This window comes from Rattus norvegicus, chromosome 5 (genome assembly GCF_021556685.1).
Source record: "Rattus norvegicus strain SHRSP/BbbUtx chromosome 5, alternate assembly SHRSP_T2T, whole genome shotgun sequence".
Taxonomy (NCBI): domain Eukaryota; kingdom Metazoa; phylum Chordata; class Mammalia; order Rodentia; family Muridae; genus Rattus; species Rattus norvegicus.
In genome coordinates, this window is record NC_141538.1 from 129,100,532 (window position 1) to 129,118,880 (window position 18,349).

Here is an 18,349-nt window from a genome sequence, read left to right on the forward strand (position 1 = left end):
TAAAGATTTATTTATTTATTGTATGTATGTGAGTACACTGTCACTGCCTTCAGACAGACCAGAAGAGGGCATCGGATCCCATTACAGATGGTTGCGAGCCACCATGTGGTTGCTGGGAATTGAACTCAGGACCTCTGGAAGAGCAGTCAGTGCTCTTAACCACTGAGCTATCTCTCCAGCCCTAGACTCACTTTTAAAAAGACATGTTTTATTATTTGTGTGTTTATGTGTGTATGTCTGTGTATATATGGGCATTTTGTGGACCTGTCTATCTAGAAAAGGGTGTTGGATCTCTTGGAGTTGGAGTTGGCATTCTCTAACATGGATGATGGGAACTGAACTTGGATTCTTTAGAAGAAATATAAGTTCTCTTAACAGCTAAGCTGTCTTTCCAGCCCAGGTTATAGACTTTATAGTGTCATGCAGGAGCCTTTGGAGGTCAGAAGGCCACGTTAGATCCCCTAAAGCTGGAGTTAGAGTGGATTATCAGCCACTCTGTGGGGTCTAGGAATTGAACCTGGGTCCTTTGTAGGAACAACAAAGGTTTCATTAACAGCTGTTAATTAACTCTCTACTAAACTTTTGTTTTTAGATATGTGATTTACAAATCTTTTCTTTCTTTGGTTTTTTTAAGACAAGGTTTCTTTGCATAGCCTTAGCTGTACTGGAACTTGCTCTGTAGACCATGCTAGCCTCAAACTCACACAGAATCCCCTGCTTCTGCCTCCTGAGTGCTGGGATTAAAGGTGTGTGCCACCATCATCTTCCTGCTATCTTTTTTTTTTTCTTTTTTTCGGAGCTGGGGACCGAACCCAGGGCCTACCACTGAGCTAAATCCCCAATCCCCCCCCCCCTTTTTTTTAATTGGGGTAAACAGTACAGTTTAAAAATTTTTGAGATTATAGTAAAATACTCAAAGATTTTAAGTTTTGTAAAATTAATAGTTTAATAGTTTATGTAAAGTGGCTAGTTTTTGTAAAGTTAATAGTTTATGGTATTTAGTCATTAGTCATTACTTCATTTTCTCCTACACCATTTTATCCTTTTTGACTATTTTGTGGTTGGTGACTGGCTTATTTTATTTAGCACAAAATGGTCAAAGTTAATCCATATTATGGCATATTTCCTTGTTCTTAGAACATTTATTTAGAGTTGTATATGTGTATGAACCCTGTACATGCCTAGTATGTAGAGGTCAGAGGATAACTTGGAGGATAAATGGAGGGTGTCTCTCCCTCTATTATGTGGGTCCTAGGATTTGAATTCAAGGTTATCATGCTTGGTGGCAAGGACCTTCACCTGCTGAGCTAGATAAAATAAACCAGTCACAAACCACAAGTACTTTACAATTCCTTTCATATGTAGTGAAAAAAAGAATATAAAATAGTATTTTACTTTATTTTCTAAACTGAATTACATACCATTACACAGGTAGTTAAGCATTTTCTTTCTCTGTAGACACTTGTGTTCATTTTTTAGCTCTTGTGAATAATGCCACATAGAAATAAGATATATCTCCTTAAGTGCTTATTTTTTTTTTTTTTTTTGTTCTTTTTTTCGGAGCTGGGGACCGAACCCAGGGCCTTGAGCTTCCTAGGCAAGCGCTCTACCACTGAGCTAAATCCCCAACCCCGGTTTTTATTTTCTTTTTTGGTGAAATTGCTACATTTATATAGTGTTAGTCATTTCTCTGTATTGGAACAAATAGCCTAGATAGTTAATTTAGGAGAGATACTTTATTTTAGTTCACGGTTTTAGAGTTTCAGTTCTTGATCTGTTGCTTCTGAGCCTGTTGAAAGATAGTACACCATATCAGTAGTATGTGCTGCAATGTGCATAGTAAAAGAAGAAATGTGCTGGTGTCTTAACCTGTTCTTTAGGAACCATATCATCAGTGATTTGCAGACTTCTCATTAGGTTCTTCCCCTTAAAATTGTTTCTACTACCTCCCAATAACACTAAGGTAAGGAGTAACAAGTATTCCTTTAGGGGAAGTTTAAGATCCAAATTGTAGCATTGTGTTCCCAGTTTAGGAAAAATTATATCCTTCAGGCATTTAATCCCAGCACTTGGGAGGCAGAGGCAGGTGGATCTCTAAAGTTTGAGGCCAGCCTGATCTGCAGAGCTGTTTCCATGACACATAAGAAAACTCTGTCTCAAAAAAACCAAAACAAACAAGAAAGGCTTACATTTATCTTAAAATTTAAAATGTTCATTTATTTCAATCCTTAAAGTTTTAAGTATTCCATCATTAAAAATCCAAGTCTGGGGACCTGGGGAGATGGCTCAGCAGTTAAAATCATTTGGTTTTCTTGCACAGGACCTGGTTCAATTGTTAGCATCAAAATAGTGACTCAGTGTGGTCTGTAACTTTAGTTCCAGGGATCTGATGCCCTCTTCTGTTTTTCTGTAGCATCAAACACAAAGGTGGTGCACGTACATAGACGTAGAGCACTCTTATACATAAAATAAAAATTCATACATCTAAGAAACAATGCTATTAAAAACATCCAATTTCAAGTCTGGAGATGAAGCTCAGTGGTAGGGTATTTGCTTAACTTGTTTAAGACCTGAGATTTTTTTCAGCATTATAAAAGGAAAAGTCCATACTCTCTGAGATTCTAGGCAAACTCATGTGTGAGCATTTGTGAAAAAAATAAGTTAGAAACTTCCAAGGTACGGATAGTGCAGGATAAATACCTCCATTTCAAAAGGTAAAAAGGGAAAAAAAAGCATGGAGAGTTTAGGACCAAAGCATGACCAAAAACCCGGTAGGACAAACAGACAGACACTTTGTGTGTCCTGGCATCTCTTAACTTTTTGGGGTTTCCATTGGAGCATTAGCTTTCTTTCACTAACAGCTCCATGATTTTTTATCTTGTCGGGTGCTTCTTTCAGTGACTAAGCCTGACATACATTGCCTAGCTTTTTTTGACTTTGCTTTGAAATCTCAGTGGCATTTTTCATAATTCCAAAAACTTGAAAAAACTCGTGTTATTGAAGGCCTGTTTCCTAGCTGATGGTAAGAGGTGGTGGTTGGATCATGGGATACCTAATTTCATTAATGAGTTCATTCGTTGATGAGTTAATATTGAATGGGTAGTTGGGAGATGGGACTTGATTAGAGGAAGTATGCTTTTTAGAACATGTCTATGAAAAGTGTGTCTTAGCTTTCTTCTGTCCCTTTCTGTTTGGCCACCAGAAGTTTTACAACATCCTTTTCTGTAAGATGCTGTGCTTCATCTCAGATCTACGATAATAGAACCAAATGACTGTAGGAATCTTTGAAACTGTCAAAATAAATCCTTTCCCTTTAAACCATTTCTTGTGGAAGTTTGACAGGTTCTACTCTCTTTATGAAGCAGTGTACCCTTCTTGGCTTCATCCTTAACATCCCCCAAACTTGTTTTTCCAAACTACAAGTTCCCCAAATCTTTCTGCTCTGTTTCTCTTTGCTCTCAGTTTTCTGTAAAGGCTAGTTTGCTCTAAAAGCAGCCAATACTTCATAGGCCACTGTCAGAGTGCTTTGCTACCTAGGAAATTTCTTTCCATATAAATTTATCTGTTATCTTTAAGAGAATTTGAATAAAAGCCAGCCATCCTACTTGCCACTGTTTAAAAAGGGTAGCCTGTTATTCAGTTGTCAACACAGGCCCTTCTGTCTGAAACGTCATCAGCACAGCTTTTACTGGCCCACATTCCTGTCAGCATTCTAGTCTTTTGAATCCCATTAAAATGACCAGTGAATTATTGGTTGCTTTCAGCCTTTTTGGCTTTATCTAATTTTCCTTCAAACTTTTCCAAACTTCTCCTTCAAGCTAGTTCCAAAGGCTCTGACATTATCTTAGGTTTAGAAACATTGCAGATCTCAGGTAGCCTAGGCGGTCCTCAGGTTTGCAGGGTTGTTGAGGCTAGCCTTGAATGCTTCATCCTCCCTCCACCTCTCAAGCATTTGTGAGGTGTCCAGCTCACCAATTTATTGTTTTGGAGTAGTTTTTCCTGGTTGTTTTCCTTTTTTTAAAAAAATAAATACCCAAACCAAAACTGAAGAAAATCACCTTATAAAGAGAAAAGGTGTATTTTGGTGCACAGTATTGGAAGTTTCATTCTAGTTGACTGACCTTGTTGGTATTTGGTGAGATCGAACATCATTGAGGTAGTGAGTTGCAAAACTTTATCCTACATCCAGGAAATTAAGTTAGTCCCCCCTAAGGGCATGCTTCTAATGATTAATATTTTAAATTTAATTTTAAAGTTGTAGAATTTGTAAATTGTAAAATTGTATCCCCCAACCCACCCTGTGTGTGTGTGTGTGTGTGTGTGTGTGTGTGTGTGTGTGTGTGTGTAGGTCAGGACAGATAGCCTTCCTTCGGTAGACAGTCCTGTTTTCATTCTATGACATGGAACCTAGTTGTCAAACTCAGGTCCTTAGGGTTGGTGGCAAATGTCTGAGCCACTGAGCTATCATTAGACTAGGTCCTATGTTTAAAAGTTTCCACCACCTTTGTTATTGCATGGACCTTTTGCAAAAAATAAGATCCAAATTATGTAGCATGGGTTATTCTGGTTTTAATATATTTGAAGAACCTTTATAAAACCACAATGATTTTAGCATTTGTGCATTTCCACCAACAGTACGCAAATGTTATACTGCAATACCTTTTTGTTTTGTTTTGTGTTTTGACCTTATTTCTTAGTTCAAAACTATCCTGAAGGCAGGTTTGAATAGCCAGTAAGCTCCTGGGATCTGCCTTTTCACCTGTAGTTGCCCACTGCTACAGTTACAGATGTGCACCACTGGTGATTAGAATTTGAAGTCAAGTCTTCATGTTTTTGCAGCAGATACTTGTCCATTTAGCTGTCTCTTCAGGCCACTTTATCTGCATCTCTTAAATTGTCTTTTATGAATGTTTGAAAATAATGTTTGTTATATTTCACTCCAGATTTATTTATATCTGTTTGCCAGAAAATAAATGCTGTGTAATTTTCAGGGCCCAATACAAAATGAAAACATAGAGCCTCTTGTTTAAGAAGTAGGAACAAATACCCACAAAGCTGCTAGAATATAAAGTTTACTCTTTCTTATGGGTAATTTTTTGTTTTGGGACCCACTGAGTTTAACCGCTTTGTGAGTATGGATTTGTAGCTAGGCATTGGAGCCTGGCTGTTTAGTAGTAGGCACACAACTGTAGGATATTATATCCTCTTCCCATTCTTCATTGTGGCAAAAGGTGAATAAGGTCTTTGCGTTTAGTTATTAATGTAGCTTGTATGTATGCACTCTCACATGCCACAGCACATGCGTATGTGGAGGTCAGAAAACAACTTGTGGGAGATAGTTTTCTTTTTTCCACTATGTGGGTTTTGGAGATTGATCTTAGATTATCAGGCATGGTGATAAATACCTTTACCCACTGAACCATCTCATTAGCCCTAATGAGGTTTTTATAAAACAGAACAAAGAAAGATATAACACAGTGTTTGTTGGAAACATCAAGTTAAGTGGATTACAGTAAAGCAGGGAAACCTCAGCTGTAGGCTTCATATACTATCCGAGGATATTTTAGCCTGTGGGTAGTTGAAGCTTGGGATCTCTTTGACCATTCCTGGTAGTCATAAGGCTGTTAGGTCAAACACAGAGCCAGGCAACATTTAGTTATTAAGGGGACAATAGATAGAGATTATTTGTCTCTCTGTAGTCTTAGTTCTAATTCAGTTTGCCTTGTAGAATTTTTAACACAGGTTTGACTTTTTTCCTGGAAATTTCAGTTCACTTCAGTAAGATACTTATCTACAAAATATTAAAGACTAATAGAACGCAACTAGAAAATTAAAAAAAAAGGGGTTGGGGATTTCTAAAAATATAAACCATTTTCTTCCAAAATTTTTTACATTTATTTTATATGTGTGTCTGTTTTTGTGTATGTATGTGGTCATGCATATGCATGTATCGGTCAGAGGATAATTTGGGGAGTTATATCTTCTACTATTTGAGTGCTAGTGATTGAATTCAGGTTGTCAGACTTTGAGACAAACTCCTTTATAAGCTGAGCCATCTTGTTGACCTTATTTTTTTCTTTTTTCTTTTTCTTTTTTTTTTTAAATAAGATGTGTCTGTTTCTGTATGAATTTAGGAAGAGCCATTTATTTAAGGAACTTTAAAAACATTTTGTGTGTATTGAGTGAGTATGTGCATGTGAGTGCTGGTGCCCATGGAGGCCAGAGCTGTTGGATCCACTGGCCTGGGATTTATAGGTAATGGTGAGCCATATGTCTTAGTTGCTGGCAATTGTAGTTTGGTCCTCTGCCAGGGCAGTACATTCTCCTAACCTCTGAGTCATCCCTCCAGCCCTTGGCAGCCCTGTATAGAACATCAAGAATAGGAAAAGCAGAATGTGTTTATTATTAAAATACAAAAACACAAAATCCAGGAGCAGAAACTTTTTGTTTTTGTTTTGTTTTTGTCTTTCAATACAGTTTCTCTGTGTAGACAGGGCTGGCCTTGAATTTAGAGATCCACTTGCCTCTTCTTCCAGTGCTAGAATTTGTGTGCTACCACCACCTGGTGCAAAAACATTTTTTACATTTGTAAATTATTGTAGATTTTACTAGAAAATACTAAAAAAGTTAATACACACTGATGAGATGGCTCAGAGGGGCTTGCTGATCTAAGTTTGATCCCTAGAATACACATGAAGAGAAAGAGAACGACTTGACTTTATAAAGTTGTCCCTGACTTCTACCTGTACACTATAGTACACTGTAGTATGCACAAATAACAAATATATTTAAGAAGATTTATTTTCTGTATATGAGTGTTTTGCCTATGTATATATGTGAGCTGTGTGTGCCTGGTATGCCCAGTATGCTCAGAGGCCAGGAATAGGTGATAGAGCTGGAGTTTTTGTTTCAGACAATTTTGAGCCACCAAGTGGATTCTAGGACTTCAACCTGGGTCCTCTGAAAAGCAGCCAGTGCTCTTTTTTGTGTTCCCCTCATGCTCCCCAAGACAGTCTCACTATGTAGCTCTGACTGGAACTCACTGACCTTGAACTCACAGAGCTTCACCTGTGTCTGCCTCCAGTGCTGGGATTAAAGGCGTATGCTACCACACCCATACAGCCAGTGCTTTTTTTTTTTAATCCAAATGTGTTTATTGGGAAGGTTCCCACTCATCTTGAATCAGGGGCTTTCTTTCAGTGCTGCTTCCTCCTGAAGGAAGTTAGCCTTGCTTTTCCACCTGTAGGCTGACAGAGTACAGTGGCACAGCCAACACACAAGACTACCAGTTGTGCATGGCTAAAGACCATGGTGATTTTATAGCATCCTGGGCATTTCACATCCATAAAGTAGGAATTGGGGCTCTGCACCAGGCACTTTTTCTTGTGTTTCCTCTTCTCCTCTTCTGGAGAGGGATGAAGGAGGTCTTGTAGGGAGGTCGTCACTGCTGTAAAGGACAGCCAGTGCTGTCCTTTAACAGTAAGCCATCTCTTTAGTCCCAGAACCTAATACTTATAAAAAAACAAATATAGTTTTTTTTTCTTTTGTTCAACTGGTAGACAAAGGCATGAAAGACAGGTGCAAAAATAAATCATCTTTTGCAACTAACAACTCACTGTACAGTATGAGTTTTGATACATGTAAGAAGAAGTATAATATGACAGCTCTAAATGATAATGGTGGTGATAACAAGGCTTGTTTTGAACATGAGTTATGGAGTTGAACATACTTCTCTTACTGTGAGTGGATGTTCATTTCAATGTTGTATTGGCATTACAGAGCCATAGTGTTCCTGAATGTGATATTTTAAGAGTATTATAACTTTTTCTTTTTTTCATTATTATTTTTATTGGTTATTTATTTACATTTCAAATGTTATCTCCCTTCCCAGTTTCCCCTCTGGAAGCCCCCTATCCCGTCCCCCTCCCCTTGCTTCTATGAGGAAGCTCTCCCATCCACCCACCCACTCCTCCTACACCACCCTAGCATTCCCCTATGTTGGGGCATCAAGTCTCCATAGGACTAAGGGTTTCTCCCCCCATTGGTGTCAGATAAGGCCATCCTCTGCTACATATGCAGCTAGAACCATGGATTCCTCCATGTGTAGTGTACTCTTTGGTTGTTGGTTTACTCCTGGGGAGCTCTTGGTTGGGGAGTCTGGTTGGTTGATATTGTTCTTCCTATGGGTTACAAACCCCTTCAGTTTCTTCAGTCCTTTCATTAACTCCTCTATTGTGGTCCCCGTGCTCAGTTGGCTTCGAGCATCCACATCTGTATTGGTTAGGCTGTGGCAGAGCCTCTCAGGGGACAGCCATACTAGGCTTTTGTTAGCCTGCACTTCTTGGCACCTGAAATAGTGTCTAGGTTCGGTGTCTGCAGATGGGATGGATTCCTAGGTGGGGTAGTCTGTGGATGGCCTTTCCTTCAGTCTCTGCTCCATACTTTGTCCCTGCATTTCCTTTAGACAGGAACAATTCTGTTAATATTTTTGAGATGGTGGGTGGCCTCATCCCTCAACTGGGAGCTTAACCACTGGATATGGTCTCTACAGGTTCTCTCTACCCTTTGTTTGGTATTTCAGCTAATGTCATCCCAGTTGGGTCCTGGGAGCCTCTTGTTTTTCTGGCATCTTTCTAGTGGCTAACCCCAGTTTCCACCCAGCCCCCACTGCTACACACCTCTTTCAATTTCCTGACCCTCTGTACTTCCCCCTTCCCCCCCACCCCCAAGTGCCTCCCTCCTTCTACCTTCAGTGATTATTTTGTTCCCCTTTCTAAGTAGGACTGAAGCATCCACACTGGTCATCTTCTTCAGCTTCATATGGGCTGTGAGTTATATCATGGGTATTCCAAGCTTTTTTTCCCTAATAACCACTTACTGAGTACATACCATGTGTGTTCTTTTGTGACTGGGTCGCCTCACTCAGGATATTTTCTAGTTCCATCCATTTGCCTACGAATTTCATAAAGTCATTGTTTTTGATAGCTGAGTAGTACTCCATTGTGAAAACGTACCATATTTTCTGTATCCATTCCTCTGTTGAGGGACATTTGGGTTGTTTCCAGCTCCTGACTATTATAAATAAGGCTGCTGTGAACATAGTAGAGCACGTGTCTTTGTTATATGTTGAAGTATCTTTTGGGTATATGCCCAGGAGTGGTAAGAGAAGTATGAGGTCCCAATAAGCGAGAAACAATCCATTCTAAAATGGTTTCTAAAGTAAATGGTTAGAAGAAATTAATTAGATGTCAAAGATCTTTAATAAAGAATGTTGACATTATGATTATGTCTATCCTTGATTCATGTAGAGATAAAAGAATAAAAGAGGGGTTGGGGATTTAGCTCAGTGGTAGAGCGCTTGCCTAGGAAGCGCAAGGCCCTGGGTTCGATCCCCAGCTCCGAAAAAAAGAACCAAAAAAAAAAAAAAAAGAATAAAAGAATTATGGGTATTGATAGTACACCCAGATCAAGCATCAGTTGTTTCAGAATAGACTTTATTGAGAATTCTTGAACTTAAGTAAGCCTTGAACGGTGATTAATTAATTACGTGTGAAGTTTCTTAAAGAAATACTTGACTTTACAATAAAAAATAAATGAAGATAATAGTAATCTAGACTGAAATTAAAGCAGGATATATAGAAGACTTTCCTACAAATTAGAATTACAAATTACAGTTCCACCTGGATGAGATGTAGATATACCTGGACTTGTTTTCTTTTTGTGTGTATTGTTTTGCATGTATCACAGTTACAAGTAAATTGACTTAATGTTCTGAGCTTTTTGTTTCAGATACTTTTGTGTTTATATGAGTGTTTTATATAATTAGACTTGACTACTTTGATTCATAATTGAATAATATTACCCAGTAAAAGTCAAAGAAAGGGATATACTTTAATTCCAGGGAATTTGTTTTTGTTGATAGAAGACTCAAAAAACCCAATTTCTATGATATGTAATATATAAGGTATTTCTGGTGTACGAATACTTTAACAAAATGCAACATTTTTAAACTATGTGTATAGTCTGTTAAATTTAATATTTCTTCATCAGTATAATTTTTCTATTAATTTTTTTAGAGAAAAGTAGACTGATTAATTTTAATGTGCCCTTTACTGTCACTTTCTTGAATTCACAGTAAAATTGAGCAGAATATAGAGTTCCCTTTTAATTTTTGTCCTTCCATGTACATAGCCTACCCCTACCATCAAAACTTGGCACTACAATGATAAATTTATTACAGCTGATGACTCTACACAACAAAGCTATCCTGCAAAGTCCATAGTTTTAAGCAGCATTTGTACTTGGGAGTGTTATGTGGGTTTAAGTAAATATATAATAACGGAATTTAAAAGTTTATTTACTTGAATTTGTTTATATTTCTCATGTTTAGAGAATCCAGTTAGAAGTAGGGTGTGGTATAAATTGACCTGTTAGTAGAAAATCATTTGGGTGCAAGACTTTATTTAACACTGGGGATACTTTAACTTTTTAAAATTAATTAATTATTCACTTTATGTCAATATCAGGTCCCCCTTTCCTCCCAGTTCCCCTCTTACAGTTTCTCCCCCATTCCCTCCTCCCATTTTCCTCTGAGAAGGAGGTCCTCCTGGGTATCTCCTCCTTGTACATCAGTCACTACAGAACTTTACTTACAGTGCATAGAGATTGAAATTCTGCAGCTCTTCAGTTTTCCATTTCCTTACAGTGATGGGGGCTTATGATTTTAGGTTTTATTTTCTGTTAGTGAAAATTTTTATGAGGCAATATAAAGCAACTGTTTTTTTTTAAAGCCTATTTTTTTTTGTTTTTTGTTTTTTTTTTTTTTGTTTTTGTGGGTGTTTTGTTGTCTTTTGAGACAGTCTTACTCTGTAGTCTTAGGTGGCCTTGAAGTAGTTATGTAGACCAGGCAGGCCTGGAACTCAGAGAGATCTGCCTGCTTCTGCCTCCTGATAAATGAGTATTTAAGCCCTTTTCATACGGCTTTCTGAAGAATGTTTCTTTAGTTTCAAGAACACATTTTAAGTTTTTTTTAAAAAAATACCTAATAATTAAACATGTTTTTGCATTTAAATAACAGATTTTTATTTTTATTTTTAAATCCTATAGTTTGCTTGCCTAAACTAGATTTGGAACAGTTCATATACCTGAGACCTGCCATTTTACAGTATCAAATTGGGAAGAATCAGATTTTCAAATAATGGAAGAGCCCAAGACTTCTAAAAACGAAAATCATGAACCAAAGAAGAATATTATTTGTGAAGAAAGCAAAGCAGTTAAAATTATAACTAATCAAACCTTGAAGCCTAGAAATGATAAGTCCATGACAGAAATTGGGACCAGCTCTCTGAATAGAAATAGTAGTAAAAAAACCAAGCAAAATGATATTTGTATAGAAAAAACAGAAGCTAAATCATGTAAAGTAAATGCTGCCAGTGTTCCAGGCCCTAAAGATTTGGGGTTAGTACTTCGAGATCAAAGTCATTGCAAAGTGAAAAAGTTACCAAATTCACCCATGAAAGCCCAGAAGGGATCTTCACAGACAAAATTAGAAAAGGCACCTAGTTTACAGGCGAAAGCAGAAAAAGTACCAAAGTCTCCGAATTTACCAGTAAAAGTAGAGAAAACGCCCTGTACAACAGCAGCAGCAACAACAGAAAAAGCACTTAATTCACAGAGAAAAGAAGAAAACGTACCCACTTCTCAGATGAAATTACAGAAGACACCCAGATCACCTTTAGAGCCAGAAAATGTGCCTAGTTTACTGTTGAAAGAAAATGTGAAACAGACAGAATCACAACAGACTGGGAAGAAACTTACAAGCTCCTTTGTTTCTATGGATAAAAGGAACAGTGCAGCTCTACAAGGAGAGAAGTCAACCCTGGAAAATTCATCACTATCTCAGAAGCAACAGACACAGGCAGATAATATTGCTGATTCTGATGACAGTGCTTCAGGGATGGAAGATACATCAGATGATTTGAGTAAGTATAAATACACATAGTGCTTTCCACAAGCTCCATTGTGGGCAGGATTTTTCTATGTTAATGTTCTGTAGTTTTTCTCTGGTTTAACTACTTTAATTACAAAAAGTTGAAAACAAATAAGCAAAACCTCTATGGTGTGTATATGCATCTGTCTTAGTTATAGGATATGGACATATGAGTTTAGTGAGTGTTTATGAGTACTCTACCTACTGATAGTTAGGATGTCTTCTTATCCTTGTCTGTTTTAGACAAGGACAGCTGATCTACCACTGGGCTACACCTTTGGCCTTCTACACTATTTAGGTTTTTTTTTTTTTAAAGATGGTCTCATTGTATATCTCATACTGGCCTTGAACTATGTGACTCAAACTGACTTAGAATTCTTTTTTTTAAACTTTAAACTTTATTAATTTTGTACATATATCTGTGTATAGGTGTGTGTGTGTGTGTGTGTGTGTGTGTGTGTGTGTGTGTGTGTGTGTGTGTGTGTGTTTTACATGTGCATTCAGAGGCAAATGGTGTTAATGGTGTTGAATCTCCTGGATCTAAAGTTAGAGAAGGTTTTTACTCACTTGGTACAGGTGCTAGAACTTGAACCTGGCTCCTGTCAGAACAGTATATGCTTTTAACTGCTGAGCCATCCCTCTAGCCCTAGCCTTGACTTCTTTTTTTTTTTTTTTTTTTGGTTCTTTTTTTCCGGAGCTGGGGACCGAACCCAGGGCCTTGCGCTTCCTAGGTAAGCGCTCTACCACTGAGCTAAATCCCCAGCCCCCTAGCCTTGACTTCTTAATCCTCGTATCTCAGACATCTCTGAAGTGCTGGCGTTACATGACCTTATCACTATACCCAGCTTTCTAGTCTTTAAAAAAAAGTAATCTTCATCATATATTTTCAATTACTCACCAAATATGTATATATGTGTTTCTGTTTGTAGTCCAGTCATGTGTTCGTGGTAGAAAACTGAAAACAAACCCAACTCTAGGTCTCAGGGTAGCTTCCGATTTGATGCTGTGATACAAAACTGATTTTTCAGTGGTAAAACCTTGGGTTGAGAAAGTATATGATTTAATTTTGTTAAACGTGAGACAGATTATAAATGCAGTTCAATATTGATTAGAGCAGGAATTTGAGGGCATGATAAAATTTCAGCTTTCAGGGCATCTTTTGGAAAATGAGTCTTTTGTGTTATGACATAACATTATGAGTGATTTTTTTTTTTTTTTTTTGCTTCTTTTTTTTTGGAGCTGGGGACTGAACCCAGGGCCTCGCGCTTCCTAGGCAAGCGCTCTACCACTGAGCTAAATCCCCAGCCCCATTATGAGTGATTTTAAGAGACATCCAAGAGGTCAAAGATAGTTCTATATAAAGTTTTCTATCTTATTTCTTTTAAAATCTTTTTGGCTTCAGTTCACCAGAATTTTTGTTAGGAGTTAAAGTAGAAGCAGAGAATAAAATATAAACTGTTAAAATTTACTTGAACTTACTGTAATTTTTTTTTTTTCTTCTGTTCCACTGGATGTGTGTGTGTTGGGGAGAGAGAACTTTTTTTTTTTTTTAAAGAGAGTGTCCTTCTGTGCTGTACTGGACCAGGCTGCCCCCCAATCTCTTTAGTGCTGGGATTATAGGCATGGTCACCACATCTGAGCTTTACTTCTGTTTTAAAAAATGCTTTGGCTGACTTTGGTGGCCATTCCTTTTTAATACCAGCACTAACACTAAGAAGAAAGGAAGGTGGGTCTCTGTTAGTTTGAGGCTAGCCTGATTTACATAAAGAATTCCACACTAGCCAGGGCTACATCATGAGACCCTGTCTCAAAAACATGTTTTAAATTACATTTTATACGTAAGCATGAGCCACCATTTTTAGGTGTTTTATTTTCAATTAATTATGTAAGTGTATGCATATTTTCTTCCTATTCTCCTCTGGTCCCCTCTGGTTTTAGGAAACTTATGTAGTTTAGGTTAGCCTGAAATTGCTGGGTAGCCAAAGATGAAGACCTTGGACCTTGTACTCTCTTGATCTTATCTCTACTTCCCAAATGATGGTAGGATGCGCTCGCGCTCGCTCGTGCGCTCTCTCTCTCTCTCTCTCTCTCTCTCTCTCTCTCTCTCTCGGTGGGGGTACTTTTATTTTGTTTTGATTAAACCAGTGATTTGGGAGAGGCAGTCTTTTTTCTGTTGTTTTTATGACTGGAGAATAAAGTTTACCTTGTCGTAGAAATAAAAATAAATTGGGGCTGAGGATGTAACTCACTGGGTAGAACAGTTGCCTAGTATGCATAAAGCCCGGAGTTGATTACTAGCACCTCTCTCAAATTTGTTTTTCTTTTACAAATGTTTGTTGCCATATTTTGTGAAATGTTGGTAAAGAGTTCAGAAGTAAGGCTGATGAGTTGTCTTAGCAGTTAAGAGCACTTGCCATTAAGTTTGATGACCTGAGTTTGGTTTCTGGAACCCACATGATGGAAGGGAAGAATTGACTCCCTGAAAATTGTCCCCTGACTTGCACATATTTCCCCCACTCCCCAATTTTTTTTATTTTCAGAAATAGCTACCTTTTCATTTCTGGTTAGGATATGGATGATAGTCTGTACTTAATTGGGTTTGCTTACAGTTTCAGAGGTTTAGTCCATTGTCATGGTGGGGAGCATGGTGGCATACAGGTGTTAGTGCTGGAGAAGTAGCTGAAAGTTTGACCTCTGGATCTGCAGGGAGCAGGAGAAGAGAGAGAAGACTCAGCTTGGAGTAAGATTTTTGAAAAATCGAAAAAGCCCACCTAGTGGCTTACTTCCTCCAACAAGGCCACACTGCTCAATCTTTCAAATAGTGTCACTTCCTGGTAATCAAGTATTCAAATCTGTATTCATTCAAACCACCACAGTTTAGAAACAGACATTTTTAAAGAATGAATAGAACTGTGTTTTTGTATATAAGAGCAAATACCTGAAGGAAACAGGTGAATGAGCCAAGTGACTATTGGGAGGAGAATGTGCCCGACCTGAGCTTATTAAACTTTTAATATTCAACATGAGGATATAGACCTTTGAGTGCTAGAGAACTTGTACAGTGTAGAGAACTTTCTGAAGCTCTGGATTCAATTCCATAGACTGAGCCCCACCTCCAAAAAAAACCAAACCAAACCAAAAAAACCCCCAAAGCACACACCTTTACTCTAGGTATGTGTTAGCTTACACCTGTAATGTAAACATTGGGAGGCTGAGGCAGGAGGATTGCTGTGAGTTCTTGGCCAGTCTAGGCTAACAGAGTAAGACTCTGCTGTAAAACACCACCATATTGGCGCCTCTGCCCAAAGCCACCAACAAACAAAAGTTAAACTTCAATATTCATGAGAGTCTTGCGGGAATCATTGAAATGTACATTGTTAGGCCTCTTTCCCAGAAATTTGATTTAGAACATCTAAATTAGTGGCCAGAGAAACCAAATTTCTAATAGGTTCCTGGCTGCTGCTGGAATGGGAGATTTAGGTAGGGATATGGGTAGGTGGGTGGTTAGGGCTAATCTGATGAGTATCATACCTTAAGTCATCATTAAAATTTTTACCAGCTTTCATTATGTTTGCAGTATATTGCTAGGAGTCACATAATGTTCATAGGTTTTAGTGTTAGCCACACATTATAGTAAAAACTAGTGATATATGGAGTAGTAGTACCCTGACTTGCACATATTCCCCCACCCCCATTATGATGTAACACTGTAACTGCCCTCATTAATTTTCTTGTTAATGCATAAATGTCTTAGTTGTGTAATTTTCTTGCATTGTCTCTAAAGGCAAATGGCCACCTAAGGTAGGGCTTTTGCTTTTGCTTTTGCTTTTCCGTGAATACTTGTCCCCTAGATAGCCACATAGGTAGGCAGCTAGCTCTCTTTTAACCCCTTGTTTCTTTTTCATTTAAATTTATTATTAGTGTATATGTAAGATATGTGTATATGTTTTGAGGTGGATCTAATAGTATGTACGTGGCAATCAGAGGACACTCTCTCTCTCTCTCTCCCTCCCTCCCTCCCTCCCTCCCTCCCTCCCTCCCTCCCTTAAGGTGGGTTTTCAGGATTGAATTCAGGTTGCTAGGTATGCGTGGCAAGCACTTGAACCCCACTGAGCCTTCCTGCTGACCTCCCGACCCCGGCCTCCTTTCATTCTCAAGACAGGATTTCTCTGACTTATCCAAGCTCTAGTTGTCCTGGAACTTATTTTGTAGACCAGATTGGCCTTGAACTCACAGAGATCTGCCTGCCTTTGCCTTCTGAGTGCTGGGATTAAAGGCGTGCACTACTATCACCAGGCCAAAAGTCAGCCGTTTTAATATATTTAGTCATACAAATATCATTATTATCTAGTTCCTTATTTTCAATCATGCCTCAAAGAAACATTGTACATATTAGCACTTACTGTTCACTAGCATCTCTTCCTATAATCACTAATCATATAAAACATTCATATATAAAACTTTATGGACAGGCATTTTCTATACTTATTTAATAAGTGTATTAACATCTTCATCAAATTCTAGCGATCTGTGGTACATAGTTTGGGGCAGTTTACTAGTTTTTATTTCAGTGTTGATTCTAAAAAAGAAATAATTTCATACTTTTAAAAAAGATACTTTATTTCTTACAGATTTATTTATTTAGTATATTTAGGTGTACCTGCCTGAGTTTTTATGTACTCTGTGCTGGTAGGTATCTGTGGAGGTTAGAGAGCATCAGATTCCTTGGAAATTGAGTTACCTGGTATGGGTACTAGTAATCAAACCTGGGGTCTTCTACAAGAGCTTTGAGTGCTCTTAACCACTGAGCCATTTTTCCACCCCTATTTTATTTTTAATTATGTATATGTCTATGTGATGGTATGTGCATATGAGTGTAGATGTCTAAGGAAGCCAGAGACCTTGATCTGATATTTTAGGTGGTGTGGGTAGGTGTCAAAATCTGGTTCTCTGGAAGACTAATATATGCCCTATCTCTGATGTAGGGTCTTGATATGTAGCCTTGGAGCTCTTGGAACCTGCTATGTAGACCTGGCTGGCCTTGAACGTGTACAGATACACCTGATTCTGCCTCTTGAGCTCTGGTATTAAAATGTGTGTGCCACCATACTCTGTCTTATTTCTGATTTAAAAACAAATCACTATGTGACTTTTTCTAATTATTATGTTAGAAATGATAATTTTATGGGATTTGCTATTATTTATCAGTCATGGAGGGAAAGTTAAACTTTTTTTTTAAAAAGAGGGTTATGTTATTATATTGTCTTGTTATTAATAGTTTTTCCTGAGCTATAGAAATAAACTAGATTTTATCTTCTATACCTCCATAATAAAAGTCACTAAAATTTCCCAAATATTAGGAGAGAATTCAGAATAGCATATAGTATATCATTTTAATGCTTATCATGCAGATTGTGACATTGTACTCAGAAAGCAAAAACAGGTGGATCTCTGTACATTCAAGACTGACCGAGACGTTTTCTTTTTTATAAAAATTTTATTTCAGTACACTGTAGCTATCTTTAGACACACCAGAAGAGGGTATCAGTTCCTATTGAAAATGGTTGTGAGCCATCACGTGGTTGCTTGGAATTGAACTCAGGACCTCTGGAAGAGCAGCCAGTGCTTTTAACCGCTGAACCATCTCTCCAGCCCCTTAAATTTTTTTTTAAATAAAAATTAGTATTTATATGCATGGGTGTTTTGACTGCATGTATGTCTGTGCTCCACATATGTGTCTGTTGCTTGTGGAGGCTGGAAGAGTGTGTCAGATCTCCAGGAACTGGAATTATAGACAGTTGTGAGCTGACTGACTTGTGGGTGCTAGAAATTGAACTTAGGACTTCCAGAAGAACATCCCAAGAAATCTGTTCCTAGGAAAAATCTGAGGCACTTACCTTACCAAGTAACATTTGAGTATTTGTGTTTTTTAAATGTTTTTAAATAATTCTTTTTTTTAAAAGATTTATTCATTTATTATATATAAGCATACTGTAGCTGTCTTCAGATACACCAGAAGAGGGCATTGGATCTCTTTATAGATGGTTGTGAGCCACCATGTGCTGGGAATTGAACTCAGGACCTCTGGAAGAATAGTCGGGTGCTCTTAACCACTGAGCCATCTCTCCAGCCCTTAAATATTCTTTTAAAAATAGATTTATTGAGCTGGGTATAATGGCTCAAACAAGTGGATCTCTGAGTTTGAGGCTAGCCTGATTTAGTGAGTTGTAGGACAGCCAGGGCTGTGTAAAGAGACACTGTCTCAAAAAAAAAAATAGTTTTATTTTTTGTGCATGGATATTTTGCCTGAGAGTGTGCTTGTGTGCCATGTGTGTGCACTGACTCTGGAGACCAGGAAAG

At 37.9% G+C, this 18,349-nt stretch overlaps 1 protein-coding gene, 1 non-coding gene and 1 pseudogene across 17 annotated transcripts in view; 2 read left to right on the forward strand and 1 right to left on the reverse strand.

Moving 5' to 3' along the window:
* The window catches only part of Tut4 (terminal uridylyl transferase 4), a 180,483-nt gene that overhangs the window by 84,817 nt on the left and 77,317 nt on the right, over positions 1–18,349 (forward strand). For all 16 annotated transcript variants that reach the window (XM_087549192.1, XM_087549184.1, XM_087549187.1 and 13 more), the window contains one exon: positions 11,107–11,981. In XM_087549192.1, the coding sequence (XP_087405318.1) occupies positions 11,198–11,981 (784 nt within the window). In that variant the 5' untranslated portion in view covers positions 11,107–11,197. The remainder of the gene's footprint in view (positions 1–11,106; positions 11,982–18,349) is intronic.
* LOC102554672 (40S ribosomal protein S27-like) lies at positions 7,197–7,418 on the reverse strand (annotated as a pseudogene).
* LOC120103349 (small nucleolar RNA SNORA40) lies at positions 7,528–7,655 on the forward strand. The gene has a single exon (XR_015621620.1). It is a non-coding gene; the product is annotated as a small nucleolar RNA SNORA40 (small nucleolar RNA).